Source organism: Callionymus lyra, chromosome 10 (genome assembly GCF_982586985.1).
Source record: "Callionymus lyra chromosome 10, fCalLyr1.hap1.1, whole genome shotgun sequence".
Classification (NCBI taxonomy): domain Eukaryota; kingdom Metazoa; phylum Chordata; class Actinopteri; order Syngnathiformes; family Callionymidae; genus Callionymus; species Callionymus lyra.
The window spans coordinates 2,624,782-2,645,478 of record NC_141827.1 but is presented as its reverse complement, the minus strand read 5'-3'; the positions used below and the strand labels follow the sequence as shown (position 1 = coordinate 2,645,478).

General features: G+C 41.4%; 1 protein-coding gene across 1 annotated transcript; it reads right to left on the bottom strand.

The window, feature by feature from the left end:
* Positions 1-7,029: 7,029 nt before the first annotated feature.
* Positions 7,030-20,393, bottom strand: cyld2 (cylindromatosis (turban tumor syndrome) 2). The gene is made up of 14 exons (XM_087800446.1): positions 20,329-20,393; positions 19,761-20,199; positions 18,805-18,922; positions 18,319-18,536; positions 18,087-18,255; positions 15,946-16,078; positions 15,787-15,891; positions 11,955-12,034; positions 11,834-11,900; positions 11,646-11,778; positions 10,434-10,542; positions 9,096-9,214; positions 8,832-9,036; positions 7,030-7,393 (listed from the first exon to the last, which is right to left on the bottom strand). The coding sequence occupies exons 2-14, from the start codon at positions 20,181-20,183 to the stop codon at positions 7,224-7,226; spliced, it is 2,049 nt and encodes a 682-aa protein (XP_087656572.1). The 5' UTR covers positions 20,184-20,199; positions 20,329-20,393; the 3' UTR covers positions 7,030-7,223.
* Between the last annotated feature and the right edge of the window lie 304 nt (positions 20,394-20,697).

Sequence of the window (20,697 nt, the reverse complement as noted above, 5' to 3'; positions counted from 1 at the left end):
CATTAATATTATTATAATTATAATGGTTATTATCATTATTAGTTTACAACATGAACGTGTTTATACCTCGAGAGTTAACATTAATATTATTATAATTATAATGGTTATTATCATTATTAGTTTACAACATGAACGTGTTTATACCTCGAGAGTTAACATTAATATTATTATAATTATAATGGTTATTATCATTATTAGTTTACAACATGAACGTGTTTATACCTCGAGAGTTAACATTAATATTATTATAATTATAATGGTTATTATCATTATTAGTTTACAACATGAACGTGTTTATACCTCGAGAGTTAACTTTATTTATATTATTATTATTGTTATTATAATGATTATTAGTATTATTAGTATTGTTGTTATTATTGATATTATTATTATTAGTTTAATTATTATTGTTATTGTTATTGTAATTGTTATTTTTATTATCATTATTATGGTTATTATTATTGTTATTATTATTATTATTATTAGTTTACAACATGAACGTGTTTATATCTCGAGAGTTAACTTTAATATTATTATTATTATTATTGTTGTTATTATTGTTATTATTATGATTATTGGTATTATTATTATTATTACTTTACAACATGAACGTGTTTATATCTCGAAAGTTAACTTTAATATTATTATTATTATTATTGTTGTTATTATTGTTATTATTATGATTATTGGTATTATTATTATTATTACTTTACAACATGAACGTGTTTATATCTCGAGAGTTAACTTTATTATTATTATTATTGTTGTTATTATTATTGTTTTTATTATTGTTTTTATTTTTATTTTTACAACTTCAATATGTTTATACCTCTAGAGTTTACTTTAATATTATTATTTTTTATTTATTTATTCATTTTTATTATTATTATTAGTTTACAACTTGAACCTGTTTATACCTCGGGAGTTAACTATAAAATTATTATAATGATTTATTTTATTTTATTTATTATTATTTTTATTATCGTGGTCCCACCTGCACAGTATTATTGTTGACTTCCTTTCTTTATATCTAATTTTTCTTCTTTATTTATTTATTTTTCTATTTTCTTTTTCTTTTTTCCTTCTTCTTACATTTTCCACATTTCCCATCGTTCACTAATGACTAAGATTCTAAAGCTTAGTTACTCACTGAACTGCTTTTATTTGATTGTATTTGAACATTTGAAAATGTTAAATGATAAAATGAATTAAATAAAATCGAAAAAAGAACAAATAAAATAATGAAATAAAAAATATACAAATATTTCAAAAGCGTAGGGTTAGGGTAGAGTTGTGTTATAAAATATATAAAAAAGTTTCGTTAAAAATCTTGTAACCTTATAATTAAAAGAAACATTCATTAATTGTATTTTACATTGTTCTTACATTTTTAACTGTATTAATTTTAGTTTGAATAATATTTTTACATTATTAATATTATAATATTATGTTTAACATTTTTTGACATCTTTCTTCAACCCAACTCTAACTAAAACTCTTGAATAATGTTTATTCTTTTTAAAATACTATCAAATAATAATAATAATAATAAAAATAATTACTTTAATGTATATCTTATTTATTCATTAAAAAAAATATCCTTAAAAATATATATTCTTCAAGCTTAAACTAACCCTTATCAATCCTAAATCCTCACCACTTGAATTATTATTATTAAATCAACAATGGTGAAGGAAAACTGTATAAAATGTCTAAAATGTTTAAATCACACAAAGTTATTGGAATACAAATTTAAGGTAGAACGAGCGCCCCTAGTGATGAAGATTTGGTAGTACAACAGTTTTACAAAAATCACATGAAAACATGTTTCATCTTTTATATGCTGCAGTGAATTAATGAAATTAATACATGCAGCATATAGTTAATGAGTTAATTACATTGTTCAGTTTAGTTTGGCATCAAAACATGTACATGTTACGTATATATCGAGCTTTTTCTATTGAATATTCCGAGTTGCAGTTATGATACTGGCCTCTAGAGAACGCTGTTGTTCCGTTAGTAAGTAAGTAAGTAATTTATATTTGTATAGCGCTTTTCCAGACCAGGGTCTCAAAGAACTTAAACAATCAAAACAATATTCAATAAAGTATATATTTTAAAGGTCAAGATAATACTGAGAACAACACAGGAGTTCCAGAAAATCAAGGAAAAGCCTGAACAAATAAAAACGTCTTAAGATGTTTCTTGAAAGAGTCAGTAGACATTTATATTTTTTAATAAACGTAAACTTGTGTTGACATGAAGTAAAAAAAGGAATAGTATGAAGGTCTAAACAACATAAACAGTTTCGAGTGTATTGTGATTGAATAGTGACCTCGAGGTTCTACTCGACACGTGGTTCAATCATTTGAAGTTTGATCAAATACGACGAAGAAGTTTAAATTGTTTTTATGTGGTAAAAAAAAACTAAACTATACTAAACAAAACAACACAACATTTATTCAATGTTTAATTTTCTTTCCTAACATTGTATTGTCATGTAGTGAATGTTCTTCAAGACGCAGTAACTTCTCATCATGACCATGTTTTACACTTTATTACTTTATAAAGTTGCTCTGAAATCTGGACGAACGAGAGGTTACAAGAGTCTATTATGATGTTATAATCGCTTCACTCTTCCTCCAGCTGTAATCACGCTTTGTTTATACAACGAGTCCCTTGGAGGTGGAGACCATTGATGACGACAAACCTCCATGCTTGACCAACCACAGCAGAGTGGGTGTGGTTATGGTCAACAAGATTTCATCTCCAGAAAAAGTGTTTTCAGTGGGCGGAGCTTAAGATCATTTTCTAATGTCAAATTTTTCAACGAATGTACAAACACACACTGATGATATAATAGAGTCACACATAACAACAACAACACACACACTAATGATACAATATTGGTTGGTTCTATAAGAACTTCTATTGTGTGTCAATCTACCGCCCTCCTGGTCCTTCAGTGTTCTTGAAAGACTTTAGTGACTTTCTATCTTCCATTATTCAAATGGAATCTGTTCTTATTCTTGGAGACTTTAATCTTCATGTTGATGACGTCACATCTTGCTCTGCTAAAGAACTTTTAACTTTTACAGAAGCCTTTCATTTTGAGCAACATGTTTCTGAACCCACTCATCACAAAGGCCACATTTTAGACTTTTTAGTCTTGGCCTGGACATTTCTAATGTATCTGACTTGACTTTGACTTTGACTTCCCAAATTTGGACAGTTTGATTCACTGTTTCACTGATCATTGTGTTGAAATACTGGATCAAGTGGCACCTGTTAAATCGAACTTGAAAATTCAGAAAAAACGGTGCCCTTGGACAAATGAAGATCTCCTGAGTCTGAAGAGACTTTGTCGAAAGACTGAGCGTCTCTGGAAGTCCACTAAACTTGAGGTGCATAGACTTCACCTCAGGGATCTGATGACTTCTTACAATGAGATGGTGGAAACTGCCAGATCTGATTACATCAGAAAACTGGTAGCAGCAAATAAGAAAAACCCCAAAGTGTGGTTTGACACGATTAATTCTCTCGTGTCTCCTGCTCCTCAAATCACGCCTGTCTTCTGTGAAGCTGACAGCAATGCATTGTTGAGATTTTTCATTGACAAAATTAAATTGATCAAAGAAAAAATCTCTCCCCCTTTGTTTGGAACCCCTACTGTCTCTGAGCCCCTCTCCTCCTCTTGGTCTTCCTTCAGTGCTGTATCTCTGGGGGATATTTCAGCATTAGTGAACAAGATGAAACCCTCCTCTTGCTCAGATGACGTCCTTCCTTGTAGGCTTTTTATCAAAGTATTTGATGTAATTGGCCCCTGGGTTACCAATATGGTGAATCTCTCCCTTTCCAGAGGGGTTTTTAACAATGCATTTAAACATGCCATTGTGGAGCCTCTGCTCAAAAAGCCAGACTTAGACCCGACTGACCTCAGTAATTTCAGGCCTATTTCTAATCTTCATTCTTGTCCAAGATCTTGGAGAAGGTGGTGTCTGAGCAGCTGTTCCTGGATCAGAGCGACATCGAAGAGAAGTTTCGGTCTGGCTTCCACAAACATCTATGGAGACAGCCTTACTGAAAGTGTCCAGTGACATCATGATGTCGGCTGATTCGGGTCAATTCACTGTTCTGGTTCTGTTGGATCTGTCCTCGGCCTTTGACACAGTTGAACCAGATCCTTCTGAGAAGACTGAGGGATGAAAACTGTCTGGGTCTGTGTTAGAATGGTTCTCATCATAGCTTTCTGGGCGCAGTGTCAGTGTATCTGCCAATCAAATGAGGTCTGAATCGGTGGATCTGTTGTGTGGAGTCCCTCAAGGTTCTTTTCTGGGTCCTTTATTGTTTTTGCTGTACTTGATTCCCCTCTGTAAAATCATTCAGAGATTTCCAGATGTTTCTTATCACATTTTTGCTGATGACATCCAGCTCTACTGCTCTTTTGATCCAACTGAGCCCCAGAGGCTGAACTTAGTCAATTGTTTGCTAGAAATCAAACAATGAGTGAAAACACGTTGAAGCTAAATGTGCACAAAACTGAAACTCTGGTGATTTCTCCTGATGATAAGGTTCCAGGGTTGAGTCAGTACTTGGGTGACTTAGGTCAGTCTGTCAAACTGAGCCTGAGAAACCTGGGTGTTGTATTTGATAAAGACATGTCTCTTGTTCAACACTGTAGAAAACTGACCAGAAACTGTTTCCTTCAACTGAGAAAAATCAGTAAACTTAGGAAAATGTTGTCACAACTTGATCGGGATTTGTGTTTTCTCGTTTACACTATTGCAACAGTTTATTTTCATGTCTTCACAAGAAGGATGTGTCTCGCCTGCAGTTCATACAAAACTCTGCAGCCAGAATTCTGAGCCACTCTAGTAGAAGAACTCACATTTCTCCTTCAAACTCTTCACTGGCTTCCAGTTTCTTTCAGGATCATTTTAAAATTCTGGTTCTTACTTTCAGATCTATTCATGGTCAGACCTTCCATCAGTGATCTGAACCAGACTTACACCCCAGCTCTGGCTCTGAGGTCTGTGGATCAGAATCTACTGATGGTTCCTGAACTTCCGGACCAGAGGAGAGAAATCCTTCCAGTCTGTTGCTCCTAAGCTTTGGAACCATCTCTGTGTTTGATGATCTACTGACACCTTCAAGAAACATCTGTGTTTGATGATCTACTGACTCCTTCAAGAAACATCTGTGTTTGATGATCTACTGACTCCTTCAAGAAACATCTGTGTTTGATGATCTACTGACTCCTTCAAGAAACATCTGTGTTTGATGATCTACTGACTCCTTCAAGAAACATCTGTGTTTGATGATCTACTGACTCCTTCAAGAAACATCTCTGTGTTTGATGATCTACTGACTCCTTCAAGAAACATCTGTGTTTGATGATCTACTGACTCCTTCAAGAAACATCTGTGTTTGATGATCTACTGACTCCTTCAAGAAACATCTCTGTGTTTGATGATCTACTGACTCCTTCAAGAAACATCTGTGTTTGATGATCTACTGACTCCTTCAAGAAACATCTGTGTTTGATGATCTACTGACTCCTTCAAGAAACATCTCTGTGTTTGATGATCTACTGACTCCTTCAAGAAACATCTGTGTTTGATGATCTACTGACTCCTTCAAGAAACATGTGTTTGATGATCTACTGACTCCTTCAAGAAACATGTGTTTGATGATCTACTGACTCCTTCAAGAAACATCTGTGTTTGATGATCTACTGACTCCTTCAAGAAACATCAGTGTTTGATGATCTACTGACTCCTTCAAGAAACATCTCTGTGTTTGATGATCTACTGACTCCTTCAAGAAACATCTGTGTTTGATGATCTACTGACTCCTTCAAGAAACATCTGTGTTTGATGATCTACTGACTCCTTCAAGAAACATCTGTGTTTGATGATCTACTGACTCCTTCAAGAAACATCTGTGTTTGATGATCTACTGACTCCTTCAAGAAACATGTGTTTGATGATCTACTGACTCCTTCAAGAAACATGTGTTTGATGATCTACTGACTCCTTCAAGAAACATCTGTGTTTGATGATCTACTGACTCCTTCAAGAAACATCAGTGTTTGATGATCTACTGACTCCTTCAAGAAACATCTCTGTGTTTGATGATCTACTGACTCCTTCAAGAAACATCTGTGTTTGATGATCTACTGACTCCTTCAAGAAACATCTGTGTTTGATGATCTACTGACTCCTTCAAGAAACATCTGTGTTTGATGATCTACTGACTCCTTCAAGAAACATGTGTTTGATGATCTACTGACTCCTTCAAGAAACATGTGTTTGATGATCTACTGACTCCTTCAAGAAACATGTGTTTGATGATCTACTGACTCCTTCAAGAAACATGTGTTTGATGATCTACTGACTCCTTCAAGAAACATGTGTTTGATGATCTACTGACTCCTTCAAGAAACATCTCTGTGTTTGATGATCTACTACAGGGGTGGCCAACCCGGTCCTCAAAGAGCCGCAGTGGGTGCACGTTTTTGTTCCAACCAATCAAGAAGACATCTTTTCACCAATCAGGTGTCTTAGGAGTGTAATCAGTTTATTGTCAGTCTGGTGTTGCTTGTTTCAGCTAAAACCTCATTGGTTAAACTGGACACGCTGGATCATTTGGAACAAAAACCTGCAGCCACTGCGGCTCTTTGAGGACCGGGTTGGTCACCCCTGATCTACTGACTCCTTAAAGAAACATCAACATTTTCATTTGAGCTTTTCCCTGATTGTCTGGAACTCCTGTTGTTCTCAGTTTTATCTTGACCTTTAAAGTTTATACTTTATTGAATATTGTTTTGTTTGTTTAAGCGCTTTGTGACCCTGGTCTGGAAAAGCGCTATATAAATACAAATTAATGAAACTACTTACTTACAATAGAGTCACACATCATCACAACAACACACACACACACAGATGATACAATAGTCACACAACAACACACACACACACAGTATTGGAACTTTCAAGAACCTTCAATCCTGATAAAAAGAACAACCAGTTAAAAAAGTTCATAGTTTATTAAAACAAATACGATTTTAAAGACTTGACATCTTCAGTGCTCGTGAGGACAAAATAAGATTCAACTTAACCTTCAACTGGTTGAAGACGACAAAAGCGACGACATCTGCAGAACAATCTGATATGACGACAGTAAAAACCTCCACTCGTGTCTCACTTGTTGTCGGAACACGTCTACGAAGCCTGATATAGAAACATGTACGAGTCGCACAGCAGCCGCCGCACCAGCTCGGGCGTGTGCGCCGGGTCAACACGACCCAGCTCGTCCTCCGACCGCGACAGAAGGTCTCCCACCTCGGGACAGGAACGGATCTCTGGAATGTTGTAGCCGCTCCGGTCGTCACCTGTCGGGAGCGTCGGGAGATAAGACGACACACGTCAGCGCTTGTTATCAGTCCCACGAGTCTGCAGTGACACGAGGGTTTGACACGAACATGGTTGCAGCAGCACCAGCTGACATTCTGGTGCTTTGTTTTTGAACATCGTTTACACAAACAACTACTGTTTCAAACACAACAGAGTTTTCTGTCACTTTCTAAAAACTATACTAGTTCTTTCTCTAGTGTTGGACAAGTTACTAGAACATATTAACCTATCATTACAAAAATAATGTTTTTTATTATACATTATATTCACGATTATTATATTGTTTTGAGGAAAATATCGTTTTTGACTCAAAAAAATCAGATGATCCACGACTTGTTAACTTTGTGGCAGAAATACTGTAACTTAATAAGATTAATTAAATAAATATATATCTTGATTATTTAAATCTTGACTTGAACGAGAGGAAGAAAGATAATAAGTTTACATTAAGACAGTTATATTTGCAAACATTTGTTTTTACTGTTCAAGCTACTTTCAAATTTGTTCAGAACATTTAGAACTAAATAAAATGGAAGATATTGTCCCGAGTAATCTATTACTACATTAACCTTTACTTGCATAAAAAGTTATAGTTACTAGTTTTCACCACAATGCAGTTACATTGTACAAACACAACAACCGGGTTTTCTGTCACTTTCTAAAAACTATACTAGTTCTTTCTCTAGTGTTGGACAAGTTACTAGAACATATTAACACATTAGTAAAACCTATTATTACAAAAATAATGTGTTTTATTATACATTATATTCACGATTATTATATTGTTTTGAGGAAAATATTGTTTTTGACTCAAAAAAAAAAATCAGATGATCCACGACTCGTTAACTTTGTGACAGAAATACTGTAACTTAATAAGATTAATTAAATAAATATATATCTTGATTATTTAAATCTTGACTTGAACGAGAGGAAGAAAAATAATAAGTTTAAATTAAGACAGTTATATTTGCAAACATTTGTTTTTCGGTTCAAGCTACTTTCAAATTTGATCAGAACATTTAATAATAATAATAATTAATTAATAATAATAATAATTAATAATTAAATAAAATGGAAGATATTCCACTGAGTAATCTATTACTACATTAACCTTTACTTGCATAAAAAGTTACTCGTTTTCACCACAATGCAGTTACATTGTTCGAACACTAGAGGGCGGAAACAAACGAGTCGGTTTCCCCGAGCTTCTGCTCGAACTGCTCTGATGGTCCACACCAGGGCCGGGTCTAGACAGGCATGTATGAGGGGGCAGCCACAAATCTTGAGGGGGCATTGTGCTGTTACTTACTTACTTACATGCAAGTTTGAGGGGGCACAACATTTATTTGAGGGGGCCAGGCCCCCTCTTGCCCCTGCCTAGACCCGGCCCTGGTCGACACTAAACGTTCTTCTCACCACATCTGTCGGCCATGCTGTCGAAGAAGAGCCAGGAGCTCGGGTCGGACCCGTACTTGACGAAGGACACGTAGTGGCTGGTGTGGATGCACAGGACCGCGAACAGCTTCATGGTCCGCCGGCCCGCGGGGACCTCAGTGGGGGTCTGAGCCGGGAGGGTCAGCGCCGAGGTCACGTGACCCTGCCGCGACGGATGCTTGTGAACCTTCGTGTCGAGAAGAAGACGTTAATCTCAGCGAAGAAGTTCAGCAGCGACGGGTTCACCTGTGAGTTACAGGTGGAGCAGAACTGTTTGATCCGTCCTGGCTGGAGTTTAGGATCCGGAAGACACTGGAGACACTCGTGCTCGGCCGTCTGACCGCACAAGAAACACTCGCGCAGCGCTGCAGAGGAGAAGAAGAAATCAGGCAAGAAGAAGCAGAAAAGACTCAGGTCCAGGAGAAGAAGAGGAAGAAGAGAGTCAGGTCCAGGAGAAGAAGAAGACTAAAAAGAAGAAGAGTCAAGTCCAGGAGACAAGAAGACGAAGAAGAAATGAGTCAAGTCCAAGAGAAAAAGAAGAAGAGAAGAAGAAGAAATGAGTCAAGTCCAAGAGAAAAAGAAGAAGAAGAAGAAGAAGAAGAAATGAGTCAAGTCCAGGAGACAAGAAGACATAGAAGAAATGAGTCAAGTCCAAGAGAAAAAGAAGAAGAGAAGAAGAAGAAATGAGTCAAGTCCAAGAGAAAAAGAAGAAGAAGAAGAAGAAGAAATGAGTCAAGTCCAGGAGACAAGAAGACAAAGAAGAAATGAGTCAAGTCCAAGAGAAAAAGAAGAAGAAGAAGAAGAAGAAATGAGTCAAGTCCAGGAGACAAGAAGACAAAGAAGAAATGAGTCAAGTCCAAGAGAAAAAGAAGAAGAAGAAGAAGCAGAAAAGAGTCAAGTCCAAGAGAAAAAGAAGAAGAAGAAGAAGCAGAAAAGAGTCAAGTCCAGGAGACAAGAAGACAAAGAAGAAATGAGTCAAGTCCAAGAGAAAAAGAAGAAGAAGAAATGAGTCAAGTCCAAGAGAAAAAGAAGAAGAAGAAATGAGTCAAGTCCAAGAGAAAAAGAAGAAGAAGAAATGAGTCAAGTCCAAGAGAAAAAGAAGAAGAGAAGAAGAAGAAATGAGTCAAGTCCAAGAGAAAAAGAAGAAGAAGAAATGAGTCAAGTCCAAGAGAAAAAGAAGAAGAAGAAATGAGTCAAGTCCAAGAGAAAAAGAAGAAGAGAAAAAGAAGAAATGAGTCAAGTCCAAGAGAAAAAGAAGAAGAAGAAATGAGTCAAGTCCAAGAGAAAAAGAAGAAGAAGAAATGAGTCCAAGAGAAGAAGAAGAAGAAGACGAAGAAGAAGAAGAAGACGAAGAGTCAAGTCCAGGAGACAAGAAGACAAAGAAGAAATGAGTCAAGTCCAAGAGAAAAAGAAGAAGAAGAAGAAGAGAGTCAAGTCCAAGAGAAAAAGAAGAAGAAGAAGAGAGTCAAGTCCAGGAGAAGAAGAAGAAGACGACGAAGAGTCGAGTCCAAGAGAAAAAGACGAAGAAGAGTCGAGTCCAAGAGAAGAAGAAGAAGAGAGGGATCAGTGAAGGTTCTTCCTCACAGCTGGACAGCAGGTCCGTCAGGTCCAGATCCATGGACGGGATGATGTGAGAGAACATCTTGTACTTGTTGCCAAACCTTGGCATCTGAACCATCAGGCAGGAAGGCATCTGTTGAAGGATGAGTCATGGTGAGGATCGACAGGAACATCAGGAACTTCCACAGCTGCAGGTATTGATTTCAAAGCAGGTTTTGAAACTTGATGATTCTGGTCTCAACTTGAGGGTCGAGTCACGAAGAACAGGAATCTTACGTCAAACATCATGAATCTGAAATACGAGCCGTTGTCCCTCTCAGTGACGGTGACCTGAACAGCTCCCATAATGCTTTGCTGCCCAGTCGACCGATCACACCTGTCGATCACTTTGATATAAACAGGTAGAATTTAAATACAGTATTGTAGCGACAAATCAGTGTGGAGCAAGGCATCATGGGAGTTCAGGAAAAACGGTGAGACCCGGACATGTTGAGAAATCACTGTTGACTCAACAACAAACAAATCATTGTCGTCACTTTTCTGTCACGAGTCGTTTTCATGTTTGTGCGACGATAGGAGTTTCTGGTTCATTAGTGACGACTCGTCATTTCAGCCAATCATGACCCGGCGGTTCGAGTCCAACACACGTGTAACACAACATGTCACACGCGTGTGAAGTGAGTTCAGATTCATGACGGAACCGGACCCGTGTGTGAGCTCAGGACCAGGACCAGGACCAGGACCAGGACCAGGACCAGGACCAGGAGCAGGACCAGGAGCAGGAGCAGGAGCAGGAGCAGGAGCAGGAGCAGGACCAGGTTCAGCATCAAGAACCGCTTTGACGAGTCTCTGGTTCCGAGTCAAATAAATGTGTTTTAATGCAATACGTTGTCAAGTGTGAAGCAGGCCTGTCACGTCACGTCACGTCAGTCAAGTATGTCAACGATGTCAGTCGCGGGAACAACAACGATCCATCGACAGGAAGTCAGGAGACCTCAAGAGAAGATCATGTTGTTGAACCACAACAGTCACAACACTCGACACACGTGGTCAAAACATTGATTTATGACACGTCAGGACTCGAGGCTGTTCTGTGACCTTGATCATCATCTGACCCAGAACAAGAGAAGAGGTCCAAACGATTGAAGAATCATTGTGTGTGTGTTGAACCCGCAGGGGTGTGTGTGTGTGTGTGAGTGTGCGTGCGTGTGTGTGTGCGTGCGTGTGTGTCTTCACCTCTTCAAACTTGAGGTCACATGACAAGCAGGACGTGTCCATCAGCTGCTGGACTGTAGGGACGTCCCTCAGCTGCTCCTTCTCCAGGAAGATCTGGAAGGTGTAGGCTCCCTGAGAGGTCTCATGCTTGGACCTGGACACACACGTGGTTAGATCTTCTTCGCGTCACGAGTCCAGTGTCGACTCACCTGAGCTTCAGAAGTGGATCCATGCAGAGAGCCTTCTGGAACAAGCCTGTGATGAGCTCTTCTGGGTCTGGAACCAAAGGTGATCAGAGACTGAAGAGGACTTCAGAGAACATTGAAGAACCTTTCTCTTGAGTCTGGAAGGTCTCACATCCCAGCAGCGTCCTCAGCTTCATCACACTCTCGGCAGGAACGAAGCCTTGTCTGCGACAGAAACACACTTTGGTTTCCATGGTGACGTCAATGTTTGACTCGCATGAAGATGTTCATCAAAACATTTTTAATCAGATTTAAAAACCATAATAAATATGATTTTAGACTCATTTCCGTGTAAACAGATTCAGGTTCAACATGTTTCTTCGTTGGTTCTGGAGCAAGAGTTCAGTCTCGAGATTTAAAAACATTCTCTAGTGAGTCTTAAGTTTACAAATGAATGTTTGATACAATTAAGACTTTTAAAATCAAGACATTTATTTTAAGATCTTCTGAGCTCGAGTGTCTCGACAGACATTCATTTGTCATTTTCTGGAGAAATACTCAGAGTTTTCCAATAATATAAATAATAAACATAAACCCGTGTTTTACAAACACGAAGAGAAACAAGCGTGTTGCGTTCAAAGACACGTCACATGGTTCGTCACAATATTGCATCATTTACAGGTCGAGTTCAAGGACAATTCTTTAAAGGAGACGTTTCTTGCTCAGGGATCCTTTTGTTTGTCTGGATTCTTTACGCCTCGTCATCTAGGGGGCGCTGTTAACTCTAGTTATGTCGACTCGTACCTGTGTGGACGACTCGTACCTGTGTGGACGACTAGTACCTGTGTGGACGACTAGTACCCGTGTGGACGACTCGTACCTGTGTGGACGACTAGTACCTGTGTGGACGACTCGTACCTGTGTGGACGACTAGTACCTGTGTGGACGACTCGTACCTGTGTGGACGACTAGTACCTGTGTGGACGACTAGTACCTGTGTGGACGACTAGTACCTGTGTGGACGACTAGTACCTGTGTGGACGACTAGTACCTGTGTGGACGACTAGTACCCGTGTGGACGACTAGTACCCGTGTGGACGACTAGTACCCGTGTGGACGACTAGTACCCGTGTGGACGACTCGTACCCGTGTGGACGACTAGTACCCGTGTGGACGACTAGAACCCGTGTGGACGACTAGTACCCGTGTGGACGACTAGTACCCGTGTGGACGACTAGTACCCGTGTGGACGACTAGTACCCGTGTGGACGACTAGTACCCGTGTGGACGACTAGTACCCGTGTGGACGACTAGTACCCGTGTGGACGACTAGTACCTGTGTGGACGACTAGTACCTGTGTGGACGACTAGTACCCGTGTGGACGACTCGTACCCGTGTGGACGACTAGTACCCGTGTGGACGACTAGTACCCGTGTGGACGACTAGTACCCGTGTGGACGACTAGTACCCGTGTGGACGACTAGTACCCGTGTGGACGACTAGTACCCGTGTGGACGACTAGTACCCGTGTGGACGACTAGTACCCGTGTGGACGACTAGTACCCGTGTGGACGACTAGTACCCGTGTGGACGACTAGTACCCGTGTGGACGACTAGTACCCGTGTGGACGACTAGTACCCGTGTGGACGACTAGTACCCGTGTGGACGACTAGTACCCGTGTGGACGACTAGTACCCGTGTGGACGACTCGTACCCGTGTGGACGACTAGTACCTGTGTGGACGACTCGTACCCGTGTGGACGACTCGTACCCGTGTGGACGACTAGTACCCGTGTGGACGACTAGTACCCGTGTGGACGACTAGTACCTGTGTGGACGACTAGTACCTGTGTGGACGACTAGTACCTGTGTGGACGACTAGTACCTGTGTGGACGACTAGTACCTGTGTGGACGACTAGTACCTGTGTGGACGACTAGTACCCGTGTGGACGACTAGTACCTGTGTGGACGACTAGTACCCGTGTGGACGACTAGTACCCGTGTGGACGACTAGTACCCGTGTGGACGACTAGTACCCGTGTGGACGACTAGTACCCGTGTGGACGACTAGTACCCGTGTGGACGACTAGTACCTGTGTGGACGACTAGTACCCGTGTGGACGACTAGTACCCGTGTGGACGACTAGTACCCGTGTGGACGACTCGTACCCGTGTGGACGACTAGTACCCGTGTGGACGACTAGTACCTGTGTGGACGACTAGTACCCGTGTGGACGACTAGTACCTGTGTGGACGACTAGTACCCGTGTGGACGACTAGTACCCGTGTGGACGACTAGTACCTGTGTGGACGACTAGTACCCGTGTGGACGACTAGTACCCGTGTGGACGACTAGTACCCGTGTGGACGACTAGTACCTGTGTGGACGACTAGTACCCGTGTGGACGACTAGTACCCGTGTGGACGACTCGTACCCGTGTGGACGACTAGTACCTGTGTGGACGACTAGTACCTGTGTGGACGACTAGTACCCGTGTGGACGACTAGTACCCGTGTGGACGACTAGTACCCGTGTGGACGACTAGTACCCGTGTGGACGACTAGTACCCGTGTGGACGACTAGTACCCGTGTGGACGACTAGTACCCGTGTGGACGACTAGTACCCGTGTGGACGACTAGTACCCGTGTGGACGACTAGTACCCGTGTGGACGACTAGTACCCGTGTGGACGACTAGTACCCGTGTGGACGACTAGTACCCGTGTGGACGACTAGTACCCGTGTGGACGACTAGTACCCGTGTGGACGACTAGTACCCGTGTGGACGACTAGTACCCGTGTGGACGACTAGTACCCGTGTGGACGACTAGTACCCGTGTGGACGACTAGTACCCGTGTGGACGACTAGTACCTGTGTGGACGACTCGTACCTGTGTGGACGACTAGTACCTGTGTGGACGACTAGTACCTGTGTGGACGACTAGTACCTGTGTGGACGACTAGTACCTGTGTGGACGACTAGTACCTGTGTGGACGACTAGTACCTGTGTGGACGACTAGTACCTGTGTGGACGACTAGTACCCGTGTGGACGACTAGTACCCGTGTGGACGACTAGTACCCGTGTGGACGACTAGTACCCGTGTGGACGACTAGTACCCGTGTGGACGACTAGTACCCGTGTGGACGACTAGTACCCGTGTGGACGACTAGTACCCGTGTGGACGACTAGTACCTGTGTGGACGACTAGTACCTGTGTGGACGACTCGTACCCGTGTGGACGACTCGTACCCGTGTGGACGACTAGTACCCGTGTGGACGACTAGTACCCGTGTGGACGACTAGTACCTGTGTGGACGACTAGTACCTGTGTGGACGACTAGTACCTGTGTGGACGACTAGTACCTGTGTGGACGACTAGTACCTGTGTGGACGACTAGTACCTGTGTGGACGACTAGTACCTGTGTGGACGACTAGTACCCGTGTGGACGACTAGTACCTGTGTGGACGACTAGTACCTGTGTGGACGACTAGTACCCGTGTGGACGACTAGTACCCGTGTGGACGACTAGTACCTGTGTGGACGACTAGTACCCGTGTGGACGACTAGTACCTGTGTGGACGACTAGTACCTGTGTGGACGACTAGTACCTGTGTGGACGACTAGTACCCGTGTGGACGACTAGTACCCGTGTGGACGACTCGTACCCGTGTGGACGACTAGTACCCGTGTGGACGACTAGTACCTGTGTGGACGACTAGTACCTGTGTGGACGACTAGTACCTGTGTGGACGACTAGTACCCGTGTGGACGACTAGTACCCGTGTGGACGACTAGTACCTGTGTGGACGACTAGTACCTGTGTGGACGACTAGTACCCGTGTGGACGACTAGTACCTGTGTGGACGACTAGTACCTGTGTGGACGACTAGTACCTGTGTGGACGACTAGTACCTGTGTGGACGACTCGTACCTGTGTGGACGACTCATACCTGTGTGGACGACTCGTACCTGCGTAGACGGTTGACGATCCTCCTGAGCGTGCACGTGATCGGTCGCTCGGCGCCGTCGGGTCTCTGGCAGAAATGGTCCAGAGTGACGGAGCAGCTGAACAAGCTGGTGAGAGACGGCGTTGAGAAGCGAGACGCTGGACGGCGGCGAGGGTTCTACCTGAAGAGGGTGGCGTCCAGGTAGCAGGAGTTGATGTGACCCTGGATCCCCTTCATCTTCCCCACGAACAGAGACACGGCCTCGGACTCAGAGACGGGTCCAGCGTCCTCGCCGGAGTCTTCGTACGGAGGAACTGAGGAGCATCTGTCGTTACTAATGATTACTATCATCTGATGAGATCAAACATCATACTGACGCTTGATTGACATCTGACCAAACAAACATTCTTCACTTTATTTTCTCCACGACCTTTGACCTGAACATGCTTTTATTTTGCTGACGCGAGGGTTTGACTCGGAGGTCGATGACAAGGAGTCACATGACTCGACAAGGATGACAAGAATCTGTCGCCAAGAAAGTTACTGTTTTTCATAACTTCTAACCATTTGTCAAAGTCACTCAGAAGTTTGAAAGGTTTCATTTTTAAAGGATCTCGTGTCGAAGTTACAGAGAAAATACTTCAACACTTTCATGTAAACGTTGTCAGAGAAGCTACTTTAATTATATCGAGACTGACTTAGATTTGAATTAAAACACTAGATTTAATATTCATTATTAATCTGTAGTTTCTATGAAAGTATATTTGTGATTTTTTTTTATTTTTACAAATGCTCAAAATAAATATTTATAACAAACTTATATTTGTCTTTTATTTTTAAAGTGGATCTAATTCAATGATGAACATTAAACACGAGATGAAAGAACATTTGAGATCAAAAGAGTATGAAGTTTAAGAAGTGACTGATATTAAACCAACTTGAGTCTATTTGTCGTCATAAAGTCATCATTCATGCGTTTGTATTTTTAAACTTGTGCAGCAGAAGCGTTTTCAACTGAGCGAACACACGAGTCGTCATCAGGTTCAGACTCTTCTGTCACAGACTGAGTATAAAGTTTTCATCTCAAACTATTCAACTGACTGTAAGTATAAAGTTTTCATCTTAAACTCTTCAACTGACTGTAAGTATAAAGTTTTCATCTCAAAATCTTCAACACACTGTAAGTATAAAGTTTTCATCTCAAACTCTTCAACAGACTCTAAGTATAAAGTTTTCATCTCAAACTCTTCAACAGACTCTAAGTATAAAGTTTTCATCTCAAACTCTTCAACAGACTGTAAGTATAAAGTTTTCATCTCAAACTCTTCAACTGACTGTAAGTAAAACGTTTTCATCTCAAACTCTTCAACACACTGTAAGTATAACGTTTTCATCTTAAACTCTTCAACACACTGTAAGTATAAAGTTTTCATCTTAAACTCTTCAACTGACTGTAAGTAAAATGTTTTCATCTCAAACTCTTCAACACACTGTAAGTATAACGTTTTCATCTTAAACTCTTCAACACTGTAAGTATAAAGTTTTCATCTCAAACTCTTCAACACTGTAAGTATAAAGTTTTCATCTTAAACTCTTCAACACTGTAAGTATAAAGTTTTCATCTTAAACTCTTCAACACTGTAAGTATAAAGTTTTCATCTCAAACTCTTCAACACACTGTAAGTGTAAAGTTTTCATCTTAAACTCTTCAACACACTGTAAGTATAAAGTTTTCATCTCAAACTCTTCAACACACTGTAAGTATAAAGTTTTCATCTTAAACTCTTCAACACACTGTAAGTATAAAGTTTTCATCTTAAACTCTTCAACACACTGTAAGTATAAAGTTTTCATCTCAAACTCTTCAACTGACTGCAAGTATAAAGTTTTCATCTTAAACTCTTCAACTGACTGCAAGTATAAAGTTTTCATCTCAAACTCTTCAACACACTGCAAGTATAAAGTTTTCATCTCAAACTCTTCAACACACTGTAAGTATAAAGTTTTCATCTTAAACTCTTCAACTGACTGTAAGTAAAACGTTTTCATCTCAAACTCTTCAACACACTGTAAGTATAAAGTTTTCATCTTAAACTCTTCAACTGACTGTAAGTAAAACGTTTTCATCTCAAACTCTTCAACTGACTGTAAGTATAAAGTTTTCATCTCAAACTCTTCAACACACTGTAAGTATAAAGTTTTCATCTTAAACTCTTCAACACACTGAAAGTATAAAGTTTTCATCTCAAACTCTTCAACACACTGTAAGTATAACGTTTTCATCTTAAACTCTTCAACAGACTGACTGAAAGAGTGAGGCACCTGGCGGGGGGGGTTTGGATCTGGGGGTCTCTGGTCCAGCGGGCGAGTAGGTGAACCTGCTGTCTGGGCTGCATTTGGACATCGGGACGAACAAGCCTCGGTTCCCGGTGCAGGTGAAGAACCTCTGACCTCCGTAACTCCCGTCTGAGCAGCCTTTGACATCGTAGTCCTGCAGCGCGGGGTCACAGTTCACGCCTCCGTCACACCTTCACCTGTTCACCTGCCTGCTCACCAACTCGATCCCGGCCCACTCGCCGCTCTTCCCCGCGGGGACGCCGAGCCAGCGGATCACGCCGTAGACCGTGACGCCCTTGTTGGACGAGACCTCCACCAGGGAGCCCACGTCCAGCGGAGTCTCCGGGACTCGAGACAAACCTTCTGTGGCCTGTCGAGCCCTGGTGCCGATGTTGGGCATGGAGTTGATGCGGGTCACGGCCTTTTTGCTCGGACCTGCACAGGTAAACGTTGTGAGTCATCCGACGGCGTCGAGGCTCGTGACGAGCCTCCCACGGACGCTGACCTCCTGCTGACACTCAGGTATGTCGACATGTGAGACGTGCAAACATGCATGTGATGTACATTCCAGAACCAGTTCTTCCAGTTCTGTCCCGGAGTCACAAGATCTGATGCTAATGATGTCAATTACTGGAGGGCGTGTCGCTCTCAGCCAATTAAAACCCCCGGTTCAGGTGTATGAAGAGGTCGTCGCTCAGCTCACCTGATTGGCTGTCTCGCCACCTGGGCACGGAGCTGGAAGGAACCACCTGGATGATGTCAGCGGCGCTGAAGAGCGGCAGAGGAGTCGCTTTTTTAGACGAGAGAGAGTTCTCGGCGTCCTGGAGGACAGAAGACCACGAGGAACATAACGTTACATTCAAGTAACTTTAAAATACAATAAAGTTACTTTTAAGTAACTTTAAAATACAATAAAGTTACATTTAAGTAACTTTAAAATATGATAAAGTTACTTTTAAGTAACTTTAAACTACAATAAAGTTACATTTAAGTTACTTTTAAGTAAATTAAAACTACAATAACGTTACGTTTAAGTAACTTTAATCTTCAATAAAGTTACATTTAAGTAAATTAAAACTACAATAACGTTACATTTAAGTAACTTTAATCTACAGTAAAATAAACTACAAAGACCAAACACTGAACCTCTGGAGCTCATTCTTACAAGAACAAAACAAACTCGAACAATAAAGTTACCTTTTAAAACTTCTATAATTGACGGCTGTGATGTTCGTGTGCATTTTATCCAAACTTAGAATAAACAAATAACATGTTGTCTCAGGAAAGTCATCTTTAGTTGTTTTATCAGATGTTGTGTCTTCTGGTCTAAAACCTTTTTTCTTTTCACAAAGTTCAGCAAGAAAAACCCAAACATCTCGTAAATATGATCAAAGCTGTAACTGATCCTGAACATCAACTCAAAGTTTGGCTGTAAAGTTGAAACAGAAACAAACTTGTTGGCAGATTTCATAATTAAATCGGGTTTAAAAGAAATAAAGAATACGTTAGACTGTTTGTAATCGTTCATATAGATAAAGACACAACTTTAGAGACATATTTAAGAGACTTTTCTTCTGCTCTCTGAGGAACATGAGACACTAGAGAAGAACCACTAAAGTTCGAGACAGAAGATCCAGACTTGGATCCAGCTTCACTCACCACGAACTCCAGCTCGAAGGCCAGCATGTTCAGGTCCTCCTTGTCCTCCTTCCTCCCGATCTGCATCAGGTTCTTGACCAGCGCGGGCAGGTGACCCTTCTTGTACTTGACCAGCACCAGGTCCTCCTGGCTCAGCTCACAGATGGCGCTGAAGAGCTGCAGGTTGCAGAGCAGCTCCAGCCTCCTGCTGCTGGAGGACACGTAGAGCAGCAGCTGGGCCTGGTGTCTGCTCAGGGGGTACGTGTCCTCCTTCCTCACGACCCCGCCGCTCCTGGGGCTCCCCGCGCCGTACAGGAGCCCCATCAGCTCCCCGCGGGGGGTCTCCGCCTCCACGCGCCCCACGCACCCGCGCGAGAACCCCTTCCTCGACTTCCCTCGAACCACGATGAAGAACTTCTCCTTCACGGGACTCCTGGGCTCCATGACGTCACGGACGAAACTAAAAGAGTGGATACAAAAAAAGAAGTTAAATTAACGTTTAAATGACATTAAAGCGATTAAAACACTGACGAACAAACTCTGCAGAAACTTGAACTTCAGTTTCACTTCAGTATCTTGAAAGTCTTACCTTGAGACTCTGAGGAGCTTCACTGCAGATCAGCTGTGACCCGTCTGTCCTCCAGCTGAGGTGAGACGACTATTAGTGACCTGTCTGTCGCAGGACACGCCCACTCGAGATGGTGGGCGTGTCCCGCGACTCCCCTGAGCAGGTCGACAATGGTTTCAAATCCGAGTTTTAAGTTGTTCTTGGCTCTTGTTTACAGAAGATAAATAAACATTGTGTTTATTGTTTAAATATAATTTTAATCATTTATAAGTCATCATTCAATTCCATTCTTAAGTTATTTTAATGCACATTTCTTTAAGTTTCCCCTCTTTTATGAGAAAATGCATTTATTCATAACGATAGTGAGATCGAAGCTAATATTTACTCTTT

Excerpts from the sequence above, each read along its gene's own strand:
- cyld2 (XM_087800446.1), bottom strand. The coding sequence starts at position 20,183 with ATGGAGCCCAGGAGTCCCGTGAAGGAGAAGTTCTTCATCGTGGTTCGA. Across the intron at positions 18,256-18,318 it reads AGTGGGCCGGGATCGAGTTG|GACTACGATGTCAAAGGCTG; the intron begins GTGAGCAGGCAG and ends CCCGCGCTGCAG. Across the intron at positions 12,035-15,786 it reads ATCGTCAACCGTCTACGCAG|ACAAGGCTTCGTTCCTGCCG; the intron begins GTACGAGTCGTC and ends TTTCTGTCGCAG.